The 25,977-nt window shown below is 38.8% G+C and overlaps 1 protein-coding gene across 1 annotated transcript in view; it reads right to left on the bottom strand.

Annotated features, from left to right (window-relative positions):
• MLYCD (malonyl-CoA decarboxylase) overlaps positions 1-25,977 on the bottom strand; it is a 558,150-nt gene that overhangs the window by 146,904 nt on the left and 385,269 nt on the right. The window contains 1 exon segment of the mRNA XM_053700801.1: positions 24,236-24,385. Coding sequence (XP_053556776.1) covers positions 24,236-24,385 — 150 coding nt within the window.

Consider the following 25,977-nt stretch of genomic DNA (forward strand, 5'->3'; position numbering starts at 1 on the left):
CGCTTCTCAAGCATAGAAATGGCACCATCCACCTTAGGGATGGTCCCCCGTCTGGAAAGGGGAACAGCTTTTTAAAAGAAGAAGGGGAAAAGGACGACCCTAATCACTCCCATTCATTCTTAATAATATTTGCCATCTTAATGGGAACCGGAAAACACTGTGGCACTACCCTGTCCTCGTATATTTTGTCAAGCTTAGGAATCGCAGGTTCCTCCGGTATCTAAGGTTCCAGAACCTCCAGAGTAGCAAGCACCTGCTGTAGCAGAAAGTGCAGATTCTTCATGTAGACCTATAACCAGGCTCCTCCACCGCCGGAGGTTTAGATGCCACGGACTCTGACCCAGAAGGGGCCTCCTCTGAAGAATCAGAGTGGGCCTCGTCATCGTATAGAGCCTCTGGATCAGCCATCGGCATGGACAAAACCTGGGCTGGGCCGCTATGATAAACCATATGCTTGCGCTTAGCAGAACGTGGTAAGGCATGGATCAGTTTCGAAACCACCAATTCCAGTTGGCCAGCAAAGTCTGACGGTCAACGAATCTCTCCTGAAGGAGTAACGGTTAGACCCCGGGGCGCTGCATGTGCAATCAGAGATGAATGTAAGGAACGCTCCTCCTGGGACGAAGAACCCTCAGAGGTGGACGGCTCAGAAGTACTAGACATCTGTTTACATTTAGATGTTGTAACTTTATCAAGGCATGTTGAACATAGTTGAGCAGGCTGATCTACCAGAACCTTCTCACAATAAACACAGGAATGAGACTTTGTTAAAGAAGGAGAGCCCTCCAACGCGTCAGAGTCCTCCATCGCTTGCGCGTTTGGGAAGACTAACTTTATTTATAAAAAAAAGGCACCTTGATACCACCAATGGCCGGGGAAACTCACCACCTCCTAGGACCCGGACTACAGAAACCGCTAGGTCTCCTGCGCCACAGATCAACAGAGAGTATAGATAGCCACACCCAGGCACATGGAATGCCTGGCAAGACTGCCCCTGTACTAGGGAAAAACATGCTAAAAAATGGCAGCGCAAAATTTCCACAAGTAACCTGACAGTTCCAAACATTGCCAGAGCCTCATCTCGCACATAACGCAGCAATGACACAATAAACAATATCATGTATAAACCCCCCTGTTCAATAATCCCCCTTCCAGGAATATTAACCCTTGATTCTGTAAAGATAAAAAGGCGCCACCTGTCTTCTATGTTATCATTATTAATACAAAATGAAATAATCTTACCAGAATCTACGCCGTGGAACAGGAACACGGCCCTTCAAGTGTGACAGGTTAGTAGCCTTGCTCCTGACATGGACTTGAGTGAAGAAAGCAGGCAGCGAAACTTGTCAACGCTGCTTGCTTATGGAGTTGTTAATATGAGTCGGGATCGTTTCGCAGAAAGACTCTCCCTGCATCTCCAGACTAACTTTCGCCCAGGCTCTCACTGAGAGGCTGTCAGGACTACTTAAAACTCCAGTCCCAATGCGAAGAGTACTACCCTCCATAAGAGACTACTCCGAAACTCCGGCACTCCTCTGCCATCCTCCTGTGACGAAAGGCAAAGAATGACTGGGGGATGAGGGAAGTGGGGAGGTATTTAAGCCTTTGGCTGGGGTGTCTTTGCCTCGTCCTGGTGGCCAGGTTCGTAATTCCCAACAGTGATGAATGAAGCTGTGGACTCTCCTCCCCTTTAGATGGAAATTATGTTTTTTGAGATCTAGGTACATTACAATATTGATAGTTATAGCACACCATTTCTCAGCCACTGCTGAGAAACGCATTGCAAATAACCAAGGCTATCTTTTTTTTTTTTTTTTTTTTTTTTTAAGTATTTTATTTTGGCTGACATAACGATTTGTGTGAATATTTTTGAAAATTTTATTTCACATTAATTGCCCCAGCAAATCTCCTAGTACAGTCAGCTTGCCCTACCCAGGTCCTGAACCAAAAATGGGTCGGCTCCTAAGCTTACAATCCAGCTTTCTCACATAAAGATACCAAGAGAATGAAGAAAAATTATAATAGAAGTAAATTAGAAAGTTGCTTAAAATTGCATGCTCTATCTGAATCATAAAAGAAAAAGATTTGGTTTCATATCCCTTTAACACCAGTCTACCCTTTGGTGCCATCACACTTGTTAGTTAATACGATTAGTGAATCTACATTAATTTGTAACAATACAAGTTTACGCCATATGGTGTCCCTTTGCTTTCCATGTTTTCAAGAATTGATGATCGCGACCTTGATGATTAGAAATGGAGCAGCCTGAGCATTTTGTTTTGGCGCTCCTTAAAATATAACCCTCTTTTTTTTATTATTATTTCTGTGTATCTTCATAGGACAAAAAAAAAACCTTCCCAGGAAGGTGACATACTGCAACTTATTCAATAATCCTGGGAGACTATATTTAGAACCCAGGGGTCCTGAACAGACTGAGACCAAGCTTACCAGAAGGAAGCTTAACATGCCCCCTTCAAGAGACTCTGGATCATGGGCCGCACCTTCATGGAAGCTGAGATAAGGGAATAGATATCTTGGACTGCTCAGACTTGTTCCAGTGCTTCAAACCAAAACAGAGGAACCTGCTCCAGAGTAAAGGAATCTTATTTCTGTGGTCTGTTCTGATGAAAGGGACAAAAAAAAAAAAAAAAAAAAGATTAAATTAAAATTTACCCCTGGAGTTAGATTAGAGATAATAGAATACAAACCAGAACCAAATAACATATTTCTCTGAAAACAAAGAGAAAAAATGACTAGATTTAGAACCCATATGAGCAGACCAACACTTAACCATAAAGCCCTTTAGAAACTACTGCGAAATACATGTTTTATCATAAAATGTAATGATGACAAAAAAAGCATCACAAATGAAAGCATTACCTGCTTATTTAAAAACCCTACTATGGAAGGATTCTAGCTTCCAAAGGAATTGTGATATGAAAAGCTAGAGTAGATAGAGATAGCCCCATCTACTTTGGGAATATTTTCCCAAAAAATTTACATTGGAGGCTGGAAAAGGATACATTTTCTTAAACATGGCAGAAGGATTAAAAGGAATACCTGATTTAGCCCAATCTCTGTAAATAATCTCAGAGACTGCATCAGGTATAGGAAAAACATCAGGGGATTGCCCCATAGGTATAAAAACAGGCTTGCCCCCGTCTACTTTAGGACCTTAACCTCTAAAGTAATGAAGGTGCTCAATGTAAATGAAAAAGTATCTATTTCAGATTCATGATCAGAGGTATACCACTAATCATCAAAACCAAACCTCTTCCTTTGAGGAGATCTCAGCTTCATGACTAGAAACATTAAAGGGACATGAAACCCAATTTTTTTCTTTCATGATTTAGAAAAAGCATGCAATTTTAAACAACTTTCTAATTTACTTCTATTATCTAAATTCACTCTTTTGATATTCCTTGCTGGAAAGCATATCTAGATAGGCTCAGTAGCTTCCGATTGGTGGCTGCACACAGATGCCTCGTGTGATTGGCTCACCCATGTGCATTGCTATTTCTTCAGCTAAGGATATCTAAAGAATTAATATAAGTAAATTGGAATGTTGTTTAAAATTGTTTTCTCTATCTAAAATTGTTTTCTCTATCATGAAACAAAAATTTGGTGTTTAATGTCCCTTTAACCTCAGAAGGCATAGAGCTAGTAGATGGTACATTTTTACCTGACCTTTTACGCTTACTTGAGGGAGGAATGACCACTAACATTTCAGACACAGTAGACTGTATAAAATCCTTGACTCCAGGAATCAGTAGGATTCTTCTGTAAGAAACAAACAGAAGAAGCAGTAACATCCTTAGAAGCAAGAGCAGCGTTAAAAATATCAAAATGCATTAAAATATTAATGCATTTAATTCATAAGTTAGCTGGAGATAAAAACCATAGCTTATTAACAAAAATAATATAAACAATTAACACTGGTAGGAAAGTGTTCAGATGACCCAGCTTCTAAAGCAAATTTTAGGGAAAGAGTAAGAAGACTTACACCCCCCCCCCCCTCTGAAAACAACGCTTAAAAACGTACTAATTAAAAAAAAATTAAAAGCAGAGATGTGGTAGTACACAGGACAATAGTTAACTGAACAGCGTCATTAAAAGAGTAGGAGTGTGTCAATCTGGCATCATATAAAGAAAAAAAGTGTGCCAAAAACGTAAACTATTACGTTGACGCACACAGGACCAAAATCCAGCGTGCGTGAATGTGAGTGTATAAAAAAAAAGTACGCACAGGGAAAAATCCAGAGTGCGTTTATAAATATATGCATGCAAAAAGCCATTAAGCTTTAAAAATTTTCCTGGCCTAAAACATAAGACATAATTATAAATACTTAATAATAAAAAAATAAAGGGGGATTTCCTAAAAAATATATAACTATCCCAAGGTCATATATATATATATATATATATATATATATATATATATATATATATATATATATATATATATATATATATATATATATCAATCAATAACCAAATAAAAAATAAAGCACTTACCAAAAGGCACTCTACTACTGGAGAAAACCAGTAGGAAGCCAAAACCAGTGCTGAATGTAACAGCAGAGGATTTGGAATAGGAGTATATCAACGAACCAACAGGAGAAGGAAAAGGATAAGTTCCTGCAACATGAAAAGGCTTGTGACTAGGTGAAAAAAAAGGTGAAATATATGCCACTACCTATACTCAAAATACATCCCTCCAAGAATACCTGTATTCTGAGGGGAAATGGGTCTCAACTCATTCTGAGAACCCCTCTCCTTAAAAAAATCAAATGCACATCTTCATTTTTCAATCTCTTACAGTGAAGACAAAGACAAAACTGAGGTTCCAGTGATGTGAGAGGGGTTTTATAGAGCTTTTGGGGTTTTGAAATCTTTGCCACCACCTAGTGGCAGGGAAGAGTAATTCCCAGAAGTAATGGAATGTGGACTCTCACCACCTACATGAAACAAATAATCTTTATTTGATCATCCAAAAAAAGCAAAAAACATAATTTATGCTTACCTGATAAATTTATTTCTCTTGTGGTGTATCCAGTCCACGGATCATCCATTACTTGTGGGATATTCTCCTTCCCAACAGGAAGTTGCAAGAGGATCACCCACAGCAGAGCTGCTATATAGCTCCTCCCCTAACTGCCATATCCAGTCATTCGACCGAAGACAAGCAGAGAAAGGAGAAACCATAGGGTGCAGTGGTGACTGTAGTTTAAAATTAAAAAAAAAATTCCTGCCTTAAAATGACAGGGCGGGCCGTGGACTGGATACACCACAAGAGAAATAAATTTATCAGGTAAGCATAAATTATGTTTTCTCTTGTAAGGTGTATCCAGTCCACGCATCATCCATTACTTGTGGGATACCAATACCAAAGCTAAAGTACACGGATGAAGGGAGGGACAAGGCAGGTACTTAAACGGAAGGTACCACTGCCTGTAAAACCTTTCTCCCAAAAATAGCCTCTGAAGAAGCAAAAGTATCAAATTTATAGAATTTTAAAAAGGTATGAAGCGAAGACCAAGTCGCCGCCTTGCAAATCTGTTCAACAGAAGCCTCATTTTTAAAATCCCATGTGGAAGCCACAGCTCTATTAGAATGAGCTGTAATCCTTTCAGGAGGCTGCTGGCCAGCAGTCTCATAAGCTAAGCGGATTATACTTCTTAGCCAAAACAAAAGAGAGGTTGCCGAAGCCTTTTGGCCTCTCCTCTGTCCAGAGAAGACAACAAACAAAGCAGATGTTTGACGAAAATCTTTAATAGCTTGTAAATAATACTTTAAAGCACGAACCACGTCAATATTGTGTAATAGACGTTCCTTCTTTGAAGAAGGATTAGGACACAATGATGGAACAACAATCTCCTGATTGATATTCTTATTAGATACCACCTTAGGTAAAAACCCAGGTTTGGTACACAGAACTACCTTATCTGCATGGCAGATCAGATAAGGAGAATCACATTGTAAGGCAGATAACACGGAAACTTTACGAGCCGAGGCAATAGCTACCAAAAAAAGAACTTTCCAAGTTAAAAGCTTGATATCTATGGAATGAAGAGGTTCAAACGGAACCCCCTGAAGAACTTTAAGAACCAAATTCAAACTCCAAGGTGGAGCAACAGGTTTAAACACAGGCTTGATTCTAACTAAAGCCTGACAAAATGCCTGAACGTCTGGAACATCCGCCAGACGCTTGTGCAAAAGAATAGACAGCGCAGAAATCTGTCCCTTTAAGGAACTAGCCGACAATCCTTTCTCCAATCCTTCTTGGAGAAAAGATAATATCCTGGGAATCCTGACCTTACTCCATGAGTAGCCCTTGGATTCAAACCAATAAAGATATTTACGCCATATCTTATGATAGATTTTCCTGGTGACAGGCTTTCGTGCCTGAATTAAGGTATCAATGACTGACTCGGAGAAACCACGCTTTGATAAAATCAAGTGTTCAATCTCCAGGCAGTCAGCCTCAGAGAAATTAGATTTGGATGGTTGAAAGGACCTTGAAGTAGAAGGTCCTGTCTCAGCCGCAGAGTCCATGGTGGAATGGATGACATGTCCACCAGATCTGCATACCAAATCCTGCGTGGCCACACAGGCGCTATCAAGATCACCGATGCTCTCTCCTGCTTGATTTTGGCAATCAGACGAGGGAGCAGAGGAAACGGTGGAAACACATAAGCCAGGTTGAAGGACCAAGGCGCTGCTAGAGCATCTATCAACGCTGCCTTGGGGTCCCTGGACCTGGATCCGTAACAAGGAAGCTTGGCGTTCTGGCGAGACGCCATGAGATCCAGTTCTGGTTTGCCCCAACGATGAATCAATTGTGCAAACACCTCCGGATGGAGTTCCCACTCCCCCGGGTGAAAAGTCTGTCGACTTAGAAAATCCGCCTCCCAGTTCTCTACACCTGGGATATGGATAGCTGATAGGTGGCAAGAGTGAAACTCTGCCCAGAGAATTATCTTTGAGACTTCTAACATCGCTAGGGAACTCCTTGTTCCCCCTTGATGGTTGATGCAAGCCACAGTCGTGATGTTGTCCGACTAAAATCTGATGAACCTCATTGTCGCTAGCTGAGGCCAAGCCTGAAGAGCATTGAATATCGTTCTCAGTTCCAGAATGTTTATTGGAAGGAGTGTCTCCTCCTGAGTCCACGATCCCTGAGCCTTCAGAGAGTTCCAGCCTGCCCCCCAGCCTAGAAGGCTGGCATCTGTCGTTACAATTGTCCAATCTGGCCTGCGAAAGGTCATTCCCTTGGACAGATGGACCCGAGATAGCCACCAGAGAAGAGAATCCCTGGTCTCTTGATCCAGATTTAGTAGAGGGGACAAATCTATGTAATTCCCATTCCACTGACTGAGCATGCATAGTTGCAGCAGTCTGAGATGTAGACGTGCAAACGGCACTATGTCCATTGCCGCTACCATTAAGCCGATTACTTCCATACACTGAGCCACCGAAGGGCGAGAAGTGGAATAAAGAACACGGCAGGAATTTAGAAGTTTTGATAACCTGGACTCTGTCAGGTAAATCCTCATTTCTACAGAATCTATTAGAGTTCCCAGAAAGGAGACTCTTGTGAGAGGGGATAGAGAACTCTTTTCCTCGTTCACCTTCCACCCATGCGACCTCAGAAATGCCAGAACTATGTCCGTATGAGACTTGGCAATTTGGAAATTTGACGCCTGTATCAGAATGTCGTCTAAATAAGGGGCCACTGCTATGCCCCGCGGTCTTAGGACCGCCAGAAGTGACCCCAGAACCTTTGTAAAGATTCTTGGGGCTGTAGCTAACACAAAGGGAAGAGCTACAAACTGGTAATGCCTGTTCAGGAAGGCAAACCTGAGAAACTGATGATGATCTTTATGTATCGGAATGTGAAGATAAGCATCCTTTAAATCCACTGTAGTCATGTATTGACCCTCCTGGATCATAGGTCTTATGGTACGAATAGTCCCCATCTTGAATGATGGAACTCTGAGGAATTTGTTTAAAATCTTGAGATCTAAAATTGGTCTGAAGGTTCCCTCTTTTTTGGGAACCACAAACAGATTTGAGTAAAATCCCTGTCCTTGTTCCTCCTGTGGAACAGGATGGATCACTCCCATAACTAGGAGGTCTTGAACACAGTGTAAGAATGCCTCTCTCTTTATCTGGTTTGCAGATAATTGTGAAAGGTGAAATCTCCCTTTTGGAGGAGAAGCTTTGAAGTCCAGAAGATATCCCTGGGATACAATTTCCAACGCCCAGGGATCCTGGACATCTCTTGCCCAAGCCTGGGCGAAGAGCAAAAGTCTGCCCCCTACTAGATCCATTACCGGATAGGGGGCTGATACTTCATGCTGACTTAGGGGCAGCAGCAGGCTTTTTGGCCTGCTTACCTTTGTTCCCTGATGAAGTGCTTGTTGTAAAGCAGGAAACGCGTCGGATGCAGCACCTGTGTGCTGAGGTTGTATGCATAACAAAAGTGTGCCTTCTATAACTGAAACTTTTAACTAAATTTTCAATAAATATTTAATTTTACAATTAACATTGGTACAGCCTGCAAATTTCTTTCCAAACCCCTTTACTTGGACTGTACCTTTGTTCCATGTCTGGTTAGGTCTCCAGACCGACTTGGACTGGGAAAAAGTTCCCTCTTGTTTTGCATTAGAGGAAGTTGATGGTCTCATTCTTAAAAAGGTATAAAAGAGAGACCTCGATTAAGGACAGACATTTCACTTTTACTCAATTCCCTTGAGCTAAGGTTAAAGATGATATTTACAGGATTGGGTTACCAAACTAGATAACATGGTAACTAAATACAGGAATGAGTTAATAATGTTTAAAAATAAGAAACTAAACACAGTAGAAAATGATTATAGGGATAGACATGTTTATCGTTGGTTATATGGTAAGGATGAATTGCCCAGACACAAACGTAGAAACACACGTGGTAGGAACACACTCAGTATTGTTGATAGCAGTGGGGGGGATTCATCTGGCAATGAGAGTTCAGGGGCCAATGCAAAAGGGACCTCACAACAGCTGTCTTTTTCTGGGGTGGCTACGAGATCAGCGGCAAAGCCGCCGTTACCCGGCCAGAGGGATATAAAAGAAAGAGAAGACCACACAATAGGCGAGGGAGACACACGCAAAAAAGTAACAAAGAAAAAGTAAATATCATCTTTAACCTTAGCTCAAGGGAATTGAGTAAAAGTGAAATGTCTGTCCTTAATCCAGGTCTCTCTTTTACACCTACCCCTAAGTGTGACACTTTTAACACTATGGTAGATATTCATAAGTTTCAGAGACAACTAAAACTAAAAGAATTTTTTAAGAATGAGACCATGGGACCATTGTCCACATTCAGGAAACCATCTTCTTTTGAACCTCCTGGAACACATCACTCTATCAGGGGATTCACAAGAATGATATGCCATGACATCAATAACTCTAAAACAGACACAATATATCCCAATTTAAATGCTGAGGAAAGATTAGCAATTAAATCGCTGAGAGATGATAATTCAATTATCATCCGCCCAGCGGATAAAGGTGGCTCTATAGTCATACAGGATTATACTAACTACAGGGCAGAAGCTCTACGTCAGCTTTCGGACACAGGAGTATACTTGAAACTTAAAGGTAATCCAACAGCCACGTATAAAAGAATTATAGACCAACAGATACGTATGGGTCTGGAATCAGGGATACTCTCTGAACAGGAAACCAATTTTTTAATTACTGACCATCCTAAGATTCCAGTGCTATACTTGTTGCCAAAAGTGCACAAGACTCTAGAAAATCCCCCTGGCAGACCGATTGTGTCTGCCAGGGATTCTCTATTATCCAGTCTATCTATGTTCATTGATTTCCATCTACAACCTGTAGTTAAAGGCATCCCTGCATATCTACAGGACTCAGCAAGTTTGATACAAACTCTTAGGAGTTGCACTGATCTAAATGTAGATGATTTGCTGGTCACCATGGATGTTGACAGTCTATACACTTCCATCCTTCATGAGGGGGGAGTGAGGGCTGTCAGATCCATGGTGACTGGCAATCCTCTTTATGAAGGGCCACCTGTGGAATTTTTGTGTGAACTAATTATGTTATGTTTAGACAAGAACTATTTCAGGTTTGAACGTGACTACTACTTACAGATCTCTGGGACAGCCATGGGTTCAAACATGGCACCCTCATATGCAAATTTGTACATGGCATGGTATGAACAGCAGGCCATGAAACCTCATGCCCATCCCCACATCAGGTACTATGTACGTTACATTGATGACGTGTTCCTGGTGTGGAGAGGGGATGCGATTGAGTTGGAGCAATGGGTGTCAGGTTTGAACTCCATGGACTGTCCCATCAGATTTAAACTTGAGTACAGTGATACGGAGGTACATTTTTTGGACCTTAATATAATTAAGGTATTAAATGATGAACAGTGTATGTTTGGTACTTCTTTATATACTAAGGAAATTGACCGTAATTCTTTATTGGAAGCTAACAGCTTTCACCCTAGGCACCAAAAAACAGGGCTTATTAAATCACAACTCACTAGGGTCATCCGCAACGACAGTGATGTACCCACGATGTTAAAACAACTGGATGAGATGGAGGAGAAGCTGGTAAAGAGGGGTCATGACAGTAGAGTGGTCCATAACATAAGAGTGGAGTTATTGGAACGCACGGCCACCAATGTGAATAAAGCAAAACACATTACCACAACTCAACAGAACTTTATCAGCACTTATACTCCTATGAGTATGAAATTGACCAGATCTGTACGTCAACACTGGTCAATCCTGGAAACGGATACGACGCTCCCTTTCTATGGAAGAGGAAAAAGGAATGCAGAGTCTTCAAGGTAGATGAAATGAAGTATTTATTAGGAGCAGGCTTATCTTCAGACACAGGTAAGCTCCTATCTTACGCGTTTCGCGCATGAGCACATGCGCTTCATCAGAGATAATGGTCTCTGCTGGTCAGGGTCTCTATAAAGGTGTAGGTAACCAATCAGAAAAGGTGTCATGTTAACCCTTAAGGTGTGTGAAAACCTACACAATTTGGTTTTCTAATGACATGGTGTACACCTGGCCTAGAGGTCCCGAGCAGCAGATTACATTCTTGAACAGATAATATGCTATACAGAAATATGAATGCATTATGCATGAACAAACAATTTTCCAATAATTAATTTATCAATAGTTAACTTTGATGCTGTTGCAATGCTTTTATGATGTTATAAAGATTAGTGGAGATGATAGTTTAGTGCATTTAAAAGAGAGCTGTAAGTGAAAATATGTGTATTTGTGTACAAATATTTTCCCTTTTTTTTATATTTTTTTGAATTATGAAATAAGGCAGTTGTATAAAAACATGTTTAGACTTTGACTGCTTGTATTAAGGTAAGCCAAGATGACCACATACAGAATGAATATATTGTATTGCTCTCTATAAGGTCCCGCCATGTGTTTCATTCTTTTTAAAGTATGTATTTTTTAAGGCAGTTACACAAAGGCATAGTAAACTTTATCAATTTGTGTTAAAGTGGACCTTACATGGTCACTAACAAAGAGAAAGCATTATGTGGCTGTCTGCAAAGCCATAGTCATATATAACAACTATTATTTTATTTTACTCTCTATAAAGCAGCAGCAATAAAAAATCATGATGATACATTAAAATGATTAATAACATTTTTAGGACGTTATGGTAGTATCTAAAAATTAGCACTCTATTAGCTAGGGGGTTCTGTGTGAGCCCCTGGCTGATGTGATATTATATATAATATATTTCACATAATTAGTTATGAAACTGTAAAAAGGACTAACTAATAGTCCTAATTTACTAATGTGTTTTTGAATCTAACCCTAAAGATAGAATACTGGGTTATGTTAAGGCATTGGTTCATAACTAGATGGTTTTAACAGTGCTAAGATAAAAAAATATAAGGCAAATGGATGGGTTATGTTAAAAACATTTTCTCATGACATAGTTTATGAAAAATTCTTTTTTAATTCTTTCTTTGAGTCATTTTTTTTTTTTTTTCTCTTTTTTTAATTTGGGAGGGATGGGTTATGCTTAAATTAGTAAAGCATAGACAATTTTAGCAAACCTTTGGTGGGAATGAGGAAGAGAGAGGGAGAGTAGTGTACTATATTGAAATAACCTTAAAGGGACAGTCTACACCAGAATTTTTATTTTTTTAAAAGATAGATAATCCCTTTATTACCCATTCCCCAGTTTTGCATAACCAACACAGTTATATTAATATACTTTTAACCTCTGTGATTATCTTGTATCTAAGCCTCTGCAAACTGCCCCTTTATTTCAGTTCTTTTGACAGACTTGCAGTCTAGCCAATCGGTGCCTGCTCCCAGATAACTTCACGTGCACGAGCACAGTGTTATCTATATGAAATATGTGAACTAACACCCTCTAGTGGTGAAAAACTGTTAAAACGCATTCTGAAAAGAGGTGGCCTTCAAGGTCTAAGAAATTTGCATATGAACCTCCTAGGTTAAGCTTTCAACTAAGAATACCAAGAGAACAAAGCAAAATTGGTGATAAAAGTAAATTGGAAAAATGTTTAAAATTACATGCTCTATCTGAATCATGAAAGTTTATTTTGGCCTAGACTGTCCCTTTAAGGCCTATGTATATGCTATAGGAGCTAACAGGTTAAACCCTATAGTAAATATGGATATTGAAGGATTTAGTAATATTTGTATCCATGTTATTGGAGAACCTAAGGACTGATGTGGTATATATATATATAGTGTGTTAATATTGATCTTGTCTATAAATTTTGTATGCTATGTTACTGAAATATATCTTGTTTACTCTATATATAGATTGACATCATATCTTTTATTCATGCCTTGTGGTGTTCTAGTTTGTAACATGAATATCCAATATACTTCTCTTTTGGACAGCATCTTGTTTCTGTCACCCCCTAGTGGATTATTTGATATATGTTCTATGGCTTTAAATGTGAAATGGCTAAGTCTGTTATCATGTGTGTGAAAATGTTTGGCCACTGGTGTCCTAGGGAGTTCCTCTTCTATTGATAAGAGGTGTTCTCTTATGCGGTCCTTCAATGGACGTGTCGTGATCCCTATGTATTGTTGTTGGCAGTGTGTACATGTGATTAGGTATATTACATGGGTGGACGTGCAGTCCATTCTATTAGTTATTGGATATGTTTTGTGTGTCTCTGAGGAACTGAACGTTAGGCATTTTTCAGTATATTTGCAACTTTTGCATGGTACATGGCCACATCTGTAATTGCCTTTGGAGGGACTTAGCCATTTAGTGGTTGGTGAAATTTTGTTATGAAATTTGTGTGTGATCTTATCACGTATGGTTGGTGCTTTTTTGGCTACAAATCTTATATGTTGCTGTAATTTGTTTCTCAAAGTGATGTCACTATTGAGCACTGGTAGATATTTCTTAATGATATTTTTGATAATGTAAAATTGATTGCTGTATTTAGTTACAAAACAGATATTTTCTTTGGTTGTGAAATTTTCATTGTTGCTTCTACTAATTGTACCTGTTATAGTTTTTTTTGTTATTGTTGTTGAGTAGTGTGACCCTGTCTGTCCTTGCTACTTGGGATTTAATTTTGAGTAACACACTTTTTCTGTAGCCTCTAGATGTGAGTCTATTAGTGAGTTCATCTGCTTGTTTGAAATATAATTGGAGGGTACTGCAGTTTCTCCGTAATCTTAAATATTGGCCCTTGGGAATGCCTTTTTGCATGTGTGGGGCATGACAAGAGTCAGCTCTAAGTATAGTGTTTCTTGATAGGGGTTTTCTAAATGTGCTAGTGATGATGTTTCCTTCATCATTGTGCTCTAGTGTGAGATCTAAAAAGTTGATGATCTTATCATCATTTAGATGCGTAAATGACAGGTTAAGTGTATTGTTATTGAAGAAATCGAGGATTTATTGAATAGTAAGTTCAGTGTTTTTCTTGTAGATGAATATTAGATCGTCTATAAATCTACCATATACTACTACTCCCTTTCTATGGCACCAGGCCACCACGTATGGTGAATAGACGGGCTGATAATTTACGTGATCTGTTAGTGAAGACTGATCCAGTCAGCTGTTACCAGAAAGACACATGGCTGAAGCCCTCAAGTAAAGGCTGTTACACTTGTGGGGGCTGTACGACCTGCAATGGCATGATAAGAGGGAAGACCTTTCAACATCCACATACGAATAAACGTTACACTATTCGTCATCGACTGACCTGCACCAGTACACATGTCATTTACATGTTGATTTGCCCATGTTCCCTGGTGTACATTGGGAAAACTGTCACGAGCTTCAGAGATAGGATGGCAAACCATCGATGTGCCATCCGCAAAGCCTTAAAATCGGGTGATTCAGATCAACCTGTAGCACGCCATTTCGCACAACACAGACATAGTGTCTCAAGTATGAAAACGATGATCATTGACCATATTCCACCATTACCAAGAGGTGGCAATAGAGCAAATCGATTGCTCCAGAGAGAAACCAAATGGATTCATATGCTGGACACGGTCATACCAAAGGGATTGAACACTAATCTGGACTTTGGACCATTCTACACTAAATAACCCATAAACTGAACATGGACATATACTTTGATCTACCATCCCAATATGTAGTAATATATTCCAGGAATCCACATGAATCTTCATTCTAGTGGGTACACACTGGTTTCTATCTATTCCAATCAGGCATGAAGGAGATGGTTTCTTATGTGTCAAAAGAATATACAAAAATGGAGTCAAGTGTACATATCAAAGATAATGTTTTATTAGGGAATATAGTGTTAACTATGTCAGTCAGGGATTGCAAACTATTAGCATGGGTGATATTTGCTAAACAGTTACATTGTTTTTAATTTTGTCTATATTTAATGTGTCCCTTTATTTTTGGGCTGTTATGTGTGGGGATAGCATCGATCGCGGTTAAACCACTCGTGGATCTTTAATTGAAAGGCACTGTTGTGCTTCATATGAAGTTTATCTTCATCCTCAAGTTGTCATATCGTTCGATGCCTGTCTGAACTCATACGCCTTATATTGGGACTAACACAGTTTGTTGGTGTTTATGTTTTTTCTTCCTGGCTGTAGGTTCCCATGACAACCGCCTGCTGATTAGCGTATACGATAGGGCTATAGTCACGCAGTTGCATGATGACAACAGTGGGAGCGGCTAATAAAGACACACCGTAGTGTGTTTACAAGCGGTTGCCATGGAGACACATGGCCAATTGGAAACGAATGACGTCTCACGCTCACGCCCACGTCTGAGCGCGATGACGTCAGGGGGGAGATGGAGGATCTGCAGGAGCGGGAAGATGTGAATATTAATGGGTATATAAGGTTGTATTTAAATGTATGTTGTTAGAGATTTTCTACTTTGGAAACATGTTTGTTCTATATTGGTGATGTTAGCAGAACATTTGACAAAGATGTCATAACGACATTGAAACGTTATGGATGTAATTGCTTTTTAAATCTATGAATTAAAAGTTGTTTTTTACTAAAGACCAGTGAGTGCCTTCTTGCAAACGAGGAATGGATATATATATATATATATATATATATATATATATATATATATATATACACACAAAAGGCGATAGATGCACAAATAAGGGAACTGTAAATAATCAAAGTTGAAGCAGAAAGGGCCGTGACGGTGCCTCTCCTGACACAGAAAAGTACAAACAAACACAAGAAGTTTGCAGTCCAAATACATCAATACGAAAAGATCCCCTCTTAAAGCTTTCTTCAACCAAGGTGAGGTGATATGAAAATAGTGTCGTTGGCACATAAAAGCACTTAAACGGAGCGATATTAAAAGCTCATACCTTTATTTTCTTGTGTAACAAACGATCCTCCTCCCCTACTACAAATATGTCACTAGTGTTTGCATACCTCAGTATTTATAGTCACTTATCGTTTATAGCCACTTGTATAGTTGTATTGACTATAAACACTGAGGTATGCAAACACTAGTGACATGTTTATAGTAGGGGAGGAGGAACATAATCCAAGAGGATTATAAATATCCAGTATACCTCCTACTATACATCTCTTACAAAGTGCCAGAAAGGCATGAAACGCGTCAGATGACATCATACTCCGTTAGCAACTGTGTCTCCTGGTAATTACTATGTCTGTGAAAGTCGTATGTGTTTGTTACACAAGAAAATAAAGGTATGAACTTTTAATATCGCTCCGTTTAAGTGCTTCTATGTGTGGTTGAAGAAAGCTTTAAGAGGGGATCTCTCTCTCTCTCTCTCTCTCTCTCTCAATCTCTCTCTCTCTCTCTCAATCTCTCTCTCTCTCTCAATCTCTCTCTCTCTCTATATATATATATATATATATATATATATATATATATATAAGAAAACAAAATGTAAACCTTATCCAGCAACCCCATATTACGCCTTAATGAAAATGTTTATAAGAAGTCTCAAGAACACACAATCACGGATGCTAGATATATAATGCACTAATGTATTATAATGCTAAACAGTGTGCAAAAATAAAAACATAACCACAAAATTAATGGTCTAAGGAAAATAGCATATGCGAATCATTCATTACCCAAGAGCAAAAACAGGGATCCCCAATAATAAGACTAGTCAGCAAGTCCACTGATTAATAATGAGCTTGTTCCAAATTATAGGTCCTTGGATATGGACAACTGTTGTAAATACAAAAAGCCAACATGGCTGGGTCCTCCTGGTGAATATCTTCACTCCCTATGCGTAAAGGTGAAATTTGTTCAAGCGGGCTAACACATACACGCTGTAAAGTGAATAGAAATTACCAGTCAACCCTGCGCTTCGCCCCAACCACTCACTCCAACAATAAAGTAAGCTGAACAAATGCCAATGGGACAATTAATATAGTTCAACAGAGTATTGACACTGACGCTTCTCATACAGCGACCTCCTCAGTGTCAAACAGGTAGAAAGCACACTGCGCTTCTCACTCAGCATCTTCTTAGTGTTACCTGTGTTCTTGATATTGTAGTGATTTCCCCCTGTGTCACTCACATGCCCTGCTCACCGATCTCCAGTAGTGCCATTAAGCATCCTGTGCACGCATAGGGAGATTTCCAAAAAGTGCACCTGGGTTTGAAATAATCAGAACGCTGTAATTTCAAAGAGAATGAAAGTCGGCTCCAGCCGATGTAACAACCGCTACATGTGTTTCATCCTAGGTCACTTTGGGCTTCCTCAGGCACAATCAATCGATATCTGCTGTATGGATTCTACTCTGTTTACCATGCTCCCCACAGGTGAATTGAAACTTAATTGCTTATTACACAAAAAAACAGAAATTCAATATAAAATGAAACTTATTAAACAAAATGGTTTGTATAGTCTAACCAGCATCCGTGATCAGCAAACTCTAGTATATGCTTATACGCTATTATCATAATGCTATGAATATCCTTAATGATAGTGCATCCAAATAATTACACCATTTTACCTTACATTAAATGCGTATATACACACTATGGCAAGTTGTCTAGTATTACATTCTTATTATTAACACTACCCGATCCGTAGTACATAGATATGGGGAATCGCTTAACAGTAGAGAGTAATGTATACATAATTTGTCTATCAATATACTTTACTAATAACCAGAAATCTACAAGATGTAATCCCTTGATTTGAATTACATATAGATCACCTCAATTTATAAGAAAAGGGGCATACTTTAATTCTTCATTTAGCCCTTTAGGTTGAAGTGAGTTAAAATTGTAGATTCACCTGCATTCAGACTTAAGGAGTAGGTTATCCCAGTCTTCCCCTCTTTCTCCCACATCTATTAGTTGTTGTTATTCTCAATACACTGGATTATAAAACAGAGTGCTTAAGACAACTTAATAATACAGGCCAGAATGAAAAATTGAAATGTAATCCAACTCCACAGTATAAAGTGGAGCTGGATAGTATTTTAACTAAAGCCCTAGCAGATGGATTGATAAATAAAAAAATAACTATCTTTCATGCAGGTCAAATTTCCAGTCACCCCAACATTCTATACAACACCTTAAATACACAAACATAAGATGCCCCCCCCAGGAAGGCCAATAGTGTCAGGTATGGGGGGGGGGTTAACATGGTGTAACTAAATATTTGGACTGGTGTTTACAGCCCTATCTCAACTCATTACCTTCCTACGTCAAAGATACCACAGAGGTTCTGAGAAAACGATGGTGTGGTACTCACCCCAGAAACAATTTTGGTATCTATTGACGTGGAAGCATTATACTCCACAATCCCTCATACGAAAGGTATTGAAACCATTAAGGAAATTCTAAAAGAGAGAGGTCAAAAATTTGATGGTCATACTGATTTGGTTCTGGATCTGTTACATTTTGTGCTAAATAGAACTACTTTAAGTTTTATGGCAAATATTATAGACAAATGAGGGCTCAGCAATGGGTGCACGCTGTGCACCAACCTATGCTTGTCTTTACCTGGGGAGATAGGAAAACGAAAACATTTTGGATGTTGCAACAGAATTTAAGAATGCAATAACATTATGGATTTGTTTTATTGATGATGTCCTTCTATTGTGGGAGGGCACATCCGATGATCTGTCAAAATTCATGCAGCAACTGAACTGTAATGACTGAATGGAGTTATGAATCATTGTCTTTCTTAGATATAAAAATTTTGAGACATCAAGATAGACTAGTGACAGAAACGGTTAGAAAAAGTACCTCTGCAAATACCTAAATTGAAGCATCTAGTTACCACCCCCAACACCAAATCAATGCTATCCCCATTGGTCAATACCTTAGACAGAAGAGAAACTGCTCATCAGATTTGACATACAAAAAATATGCAGATGATTTGAGGGAGAGATTTATAGCCAGAGGTTATTCCAAACAAGTAATGAAGAAGGGATATCAAAGAGCTAGGGAAACTCCATGTGACAAATTATTATATGAAAAAGGGGATAAGAAAACTAGCTCAGAAGTGAGGTTTATTAGCACTTTTAACTCTGAGTGTGAAGAATTGAGAAAGATATTGTGGAGACATTGGAATATCCTAACCGCAGATACTGACATCCAAAAAATAGTATGTGAGTACCCATAATTGACAGCCAGATGTGCTCCTTCTCTTAAAGATAAATTAGTACATAGTCACTACAAAGGGAACAATGACTGGCTTGGTAAACATCAAAAGAAAGATGGCTGCTACAGTTGTGGTAAATGTAAAATGTGCAAACATTTATTAAAAAGCCAATACATGACTGACATATGATCCTTGTGTATTAGAAAGTAAAGGTAAGCATCCTTCATGTCTATAGTGGTCATGAACTGTCCTTCCTGAACTAAGGTAAGGATAGACCTTATTGTCTCCATCTTGAACGAGGGAACAGATAGGAATTTGTTTAAGCACTTTAGGGCCAGAATCGTGAGGAAAGTTTCCTCCTTCTTTGGGACCACAAAAAGGTTTGAATAGCCCCCCAGAAAGGCTTCTCTCTTTTCTATCCTTGAAGACAGGTTTGAGCGGAGGAATCTGTCCCTTGGTGGAAGAGACTTGAAACCTATCTTGTATCCCTAAGCGATGACCTCCAGGACCTATGGGTCTTGCATGTCCCCAAACCATGTGTCTGCCCCCTACAAGAGTCGGATCGGGGGCCGCCCCTTCATGCCTACTTTTTCCCAGCGGATTTCTTGCTCTGCTTGGATTTATTCCAGTACTGAGCCGGCTTCCAAGTCCCCTTGGATTGCTCTGGTTTTATGGAGGGCTGCTGCCGTTGGGATTTATCCGAACTAAAGGAACGAAAAATTAGGACCCTGTCCCTTAGGCTTGTTCTTCTTATCCTGCTGTAAAAAGGCATCTTTGTCTCCATTAACCATGGAGATAAACGAGTCCAGACCTGGACCAAATAGAATCTTTCCCTTAAATGACTTAGTAGTCATGCTCGCAGACCAGAACTTCAGCCAGAGTGCCTTATGGGCTTGAACAGAAAAACCTGAAGCCTTGGCATTCAGGCAAATTATTTGCATATTTGCAGCGCAAATAAAATAATTAGCCACCCTTAAGGCCCTAATTTTTTCCTGGATCACTTTGAGGAGACCCTCCACCTCAATCAATTCAGATAAGGAGGCGTACCAGTAGGTAGCCGCTCCAGCAACTGCAGTAACAGCCGCTGCCGGTTGAAACAAATGTCCTCGTAGATCTTATCTAATTTAGGAATCAAAGGTTCCTCAGGCATTTTGGGCTCTGCAACCTCTAATGTAGCCAAAACTTCCTTCAGCAGAAAGCGTAAATGCTTAATCCTAAATCTAAAGTCTGGTTCCTCCGCAGCTGGAGGCTTAGAGGCAGCAGATTACGACCAAGAAAGAGCACCCTCTGAAGTATCAGAGGCGTCTTCATCATCAGATAATCTTGTATAAGATAAATCCAATAAACTAGTAGATGACCCCTGGGAAAAATAGCAATATTTGACCTTTCACTTGCGCTTAGCAGGGCGAGGTAAAGCACTAAAGACCGCAGACACTGCCGTTTGTAACTGCTCAGTAAAGTATGGCGGTAAAAAGGGCCCCGCACATGGAGGATTAGGAGTGCTACAGGAAGCTGCATGTGTATTAGTAGATGACTGTAAGGTGTGCACCTCACGGGACAAAGACTCCTCAGAGGTGGACAGCTCAGTGTTATCAAACATATTAAAGGGACAGTAAACACCAGATTTTTTGTTGTTTAAAAAGGTAGATAATCCCTTTATTACCCATTTTCCAGTTTTGCATAACAAACACAGTTATAATAATATACTTTTTACCTCTGTTATTACCTTGTATCTATGCCTCTGCAAACTGCCCCCTTATTTCAGTTCTTTTAACAGACTTGCATCTTTAGCCAATCAGTGCTGACTCCTAGGAGTTTCACGTGCCTGTGCTCAATGTTATCTATATGAAACACATGAACTAACGGTCTCTAGTGGTGAAAAATTGTCAAAATGCTTTCAGATTAGAGGTGGCCTTCAAGGTCTACGAAATTAGCATATGAACCTCCTAGATTCAGCTTTCAACTAAGACTACCAAGAGAACAAAGCAAAATTGGTAATAAAAGTAAATTGGAAAGTTGTTTAAAATTACATGCCCTATTTAAATCATGAAAGTTTATTTTTACTTGACTGTCCCTTTAACTTTCTTCAACATGATTACTTTATCAAGGCATGTGAAACATAATTGAGCAGGTGGGTATACCATGGCCTCCTCACAAGATAGACATGTATTAGACTTGGGTAAAGAGAGAGTACCCTCAAACGCATCAGAATCCTCCATAGCTTGCCCTAACAAAGCAGACTTTTGATTACTAAGAAAAAACGGCACCCTTATACCCCCAATGACTGTGGCATTCACCACCTCGTATGACCCAGGTCAAACAGAGAAACCACTTCTTCTCCGGAAAACAGCACGGTCTGAAATAAGTGTGACCACACCCGCTCACGTGGGGCACAATGCAGGACCGCCCCTGCTATACTAGTAAAAAAGCATGCCAAGCCTTTCAGGCTGCGCAGCTCCCAAAAAGAAAGTGAAAACCCTGTACGTTCCTACATCTGCCTGAGCCTCATCTCACACATGTCACAACATGATCAAATAAACATATGTGATTAATCCCCACTGTTCAATAATCCCCCTCTGGAGATATTAACCCTTGATTCCATACAGATCAAAGGAGCCACACTGTGACCCTGTCTTCTTGCGTTATCATATGTATATAAAATGAAAATCTTACTGGAATCTATGCTGTGAACAGAAACACAGCCTCTCAAGTTTGACAGTCTTGTAGCATCGCTCCTGACATGGACAGGCAGTGAAACCCGTCAACACCGATTGCTTAGGAGCTGTTAATACGAATCTGGATGCGTTCGCAGAAAGACTTTCCCTGCATCTCCAGACTCTAACATTCGCCAATGCTCTTACTGAGAGGGTGACAAGACAACTTAAAACTCCAGTCAAATTTCGAAGGACAGATACCCTCCATAAGGAACTACTCCAAATATTTTGACACTTCTCTGCCAACCTCCTGTGACAAAAGGAAAAGAATGACTGGGATATGAGGGAAGTGGAAGGGGTGTATGTAAGCCTTTGGCTGGGGTGTCTTTGCCTCCCCCTGGTAGCCAGGTTCAGTATTTCCCAACAGTAAGGAATGATGCCATGGACTCTCCTTATATTAAGAAGGAAATATTTTTTTTATATATTAAAGGATCCATATCTATGTATTACATTGTTATTAAATAAAACCATGAAGAACTATATATTAGCTAAAGATAGAAGTGTGATAAATTTAGATGAAATGTTTTATTAAATATATTTAAATACATTTTTATATTTGCATGTTTATCAAGGTTCAGCCAACCACATTTAAGGACAGCATCCATTAAATCAAGTTTTTTTATACTACTGAATTAGAGATGCAAAGAAATCTTTTCTAAGAAGCAAAAATTTTATTTAAAAACTACATATTTGCAGAATGTTATATTTAAACTGGGGAGGAGTTAACAAATATTTAAAGAATGATAAAGTATTTAAACCTACAGCATAAATTAAACTGTAAGTACACTGTACTTTACAGTTGCAAACTATGGTAATTCTTTTACCATAGTTTGTTGTTAACTCAGCCATAGTATTAAATGTCTCCTGATTAGTGGTTTAACAATTTTTTATGTTGATAGCGATAGGGTATTTTTTATTGTTGATTAAAATCACTTAAAGGGACATGACACGCAAACTTTTTTCTATCATGTATATTAAAAAGAGGAGCAGTTAAACATATTAACAGATATGTTTTGCATAAAAAAGGGTGTTTAAATTGTAAAACTAACATGAAGTGCATGATTGCAAACATGTTAAAAATAATTTTACATGAAAAGGAAAAATATTCAACTTAAAGGGCTAGATTATAAGCGGAGCGCAAAATATTGCTTCCGCAAAATCAATATTTGCGATCCACTTAGCAATACCAGCGTGCACAAATGTGGGCTGGTATTACAAGTTAGGTGCAATGCGAATGCGACCCAACGTTCCCATTGTACAGAAGATTTGTGCTTTTGAGAGATTGTTTCCATACAGAGACAAGGCATGAGAATTAGCGCAGTGAAGGGGGTATGTTGAGCAGCGATGGCAGCAGATTGTAAATATATATGTGAATATATACATATATTAACACAAATATATATGCATATAAGAATATACATATATATTCACAGGAAACACACAGTTTACATAGACCGCTATGTAAAGGCACTTTTCAGTGCAGTATTTTTTCTAACATCCCACACCCGCCAACTTTAACCCCTCATAACTTATTTTTGCAGTTTTGTTTTATTTATTAATAAAAAAAAAGAATATTCATTATTTTGGGGGCAATTAGGAGTTATTTTGAAAACTAACCAGAGGTTCAGTTACTGAGAGCTAATTGCTGCCGCAAGCTTGCGGTAGCAATAACCAGACACTTGTAATGGCTGGTTATTTATTGCGTAAACACCTGTTAAACACCTGTTTGCGGGCGAGTGATAAATTAGCACTCCATTTGTAATCCAGCCCAAAAATTTTTACATCTTATACAGTTAAATGATATTTGGAGGTGCTTGTTTACGTTTTAAATCTTTTTACTTCAGTCTTGTAAAACTGCCCAGGCCACCCCCAAGCCAGCAGAAAGCGACCGCCCACTTCATTCACTTTCTATAGCCTTACATGCCTGCTATGAGAAACCAGGCAGACATCTATCACACTTGGAAATGAATGGAATAGATGTTTGCCTTTCAGTCCGCTTTACTACCTGCAGCACATCTAAATATAATTCAACATATGTATGTATATATATATATATATATATACATACAGTATATATACATATAGGCAAACACAAATTACATAAGCTATATAATATACTGCACATTTAGTGTCATTTTAATTAAGAAAAATATAGCAAATGCTAAATATCTAGGTATCTATTGCTCAATAGCTGTCAAAACAAAATGTGATTATTCAGCACAGATACATACATGAAAAAGTCAAACACAGAAAACCCAGGAAAACTTTTTCTAAATGTTCAAATAACATGTCCCTATGGATATAGTATAGATGAGGTGGACTGAACCATGAAAGTATTGTATCTAAGATGATTTTGTGAGGAATGCAAATGTTTGGTTTGTATACAAAAACTGACCTTCAGCTCCTTCACAACCTTTTTGATAAGGTATGTGCCCAGTTCTACCCCTTGCAGACCTTGTTGTGTTAAACTTATGGAATAAAAGATGGCAGACTTTATTTTGTTCGGATCTTCAACTTCAGCAGAAGGGATCTCCTTTACAATTGCCTGGTAATGAGAAATATAAAACATATAATAAACTTAGAGATCATAAATATCTACTTAAAGGGACTGAAACCATGTTTTCTCAAGATTCAGACAGGGCTTATAGTTTTAAATAACTTTCCAATGTATTCCTATTATCTAATTTTTTAATAATCTTTGTTGAAAAGTATACCTAGGTAGGCACAGAAGCTGCTGATTGGTGGCTTCACATAAATGCCTCCTCATTGGCCTTTAGCTAGTTCCCAGTAGTGCATTGCTGCTCCTTCAACCAAAGATACCAAGAAAATGAAGCAAATTAGATAATAGAAGTAATTTTGAAAGTTGTTTAAAATTGTAGGATTTATCTGAATCATGAAAGATTTTTTTTTATTTAATGTCCCTTTAACATCAAAATAAACTGCAGTGAATGCTTATAATCAAGTTACATCAGTTCACCAATACTGTAGACAGTGACACATATGCATGAATATCTCCACACTGCCTAAAAGAAACCCTGAATATGTCAAACAAGATGAATAAGCTCATCATATGGAATTAGATGATTCACTAGAAAAGCAGTGACGCAGTTGATTGTTACTCACCCATTTAAATACACAGAACTGGGGACACATATGAAAAGTAAATTTATGCTTACCTGATAAATTAATTTCTTCTATGGTACGACGAGTCCACGGATTAATCCTTTACTTGTGGGATATTATCCTCCTGCTAACAGGAAGTGGCAAAGAGCACCACAGCAGAGCCGTCTATATAGCTCCTCCCTTAGCTCCATCCCCCAGTCATTCGACCAAAGGTACAGGAAGAAAAATGAGAAACTAAAAGGTGCAGAGGTGACTGAAGTTTAAAATAAAAAAAAAATCTGTCGTAAAATGACTGCGGGCCGTGGACTCGTCGTACCATAGAAGAAATTAATTTTATCAGGTAAGCATAAAACATAATTTATGTAAGAATTTACCTGATAAATTCATTTCTTTCATATTGGCAAGAGTCCATGAGCTAGTGAGGTATGGGATATACAATCCTACCAGGAGGGGCAAAGTTTCCCAAACCTCAAAATGCCTATAAATACACCCCTCACCACACCCACAATTAAATTTAATGAATAGCCAAGAAGTGGGGTGATAAATAAAGGAGTAAAAAGCATCAACAAGGAATTGGAATAATTGTGCTTTATACAAAAAAATCATAACCACCATAAAAAGGGTGGGTCTCATGGACTCTTGCCAATATGAAAGAAATTAATTCATCAGGTAAATTCTTACATAAATTATGTTTTCTTTCATGTAATTGGCAAGACTCCATTAGCTAGTGAAGTATGGGATAGCAAATACCCAAGATGTGGAACTCCACGCAAGAGTCACTAGAGAGGGAGGGATAAAAATAAAGACAGCCAATTCCGCTGAAAAAATGAATCCACAACCCAAATCAAAAGTTTTAATCTTTATAATGAAAAAAAAACTGAAATTATAAGCAGAAGAATCAAACCGAAACAACTGCCTGAAGAACTTTTCTACTAAAAACTGCTTCTGAAGAAGAAAAAACATCCAAATGGTAGAATTTAGTAAAAGTATGCAAAGAAGACCAAGATGTTGCTT

This window comes from Bombina bombina, chromosome 1 (genome assembly GCF_027579735.1).
Source record: "Bombina bombina isolate aBomBom1 chromosome 1, aBomBom1.pri, whole genome shotgun sequence".
In the NCBI taxonomy this organism is placed as follows: domain Eukaryota; kingdom Metazoa; phylum Chordata; class Amphibia; order Anura; family Bombinatoridae; genus Bombina; species Bombina bombina.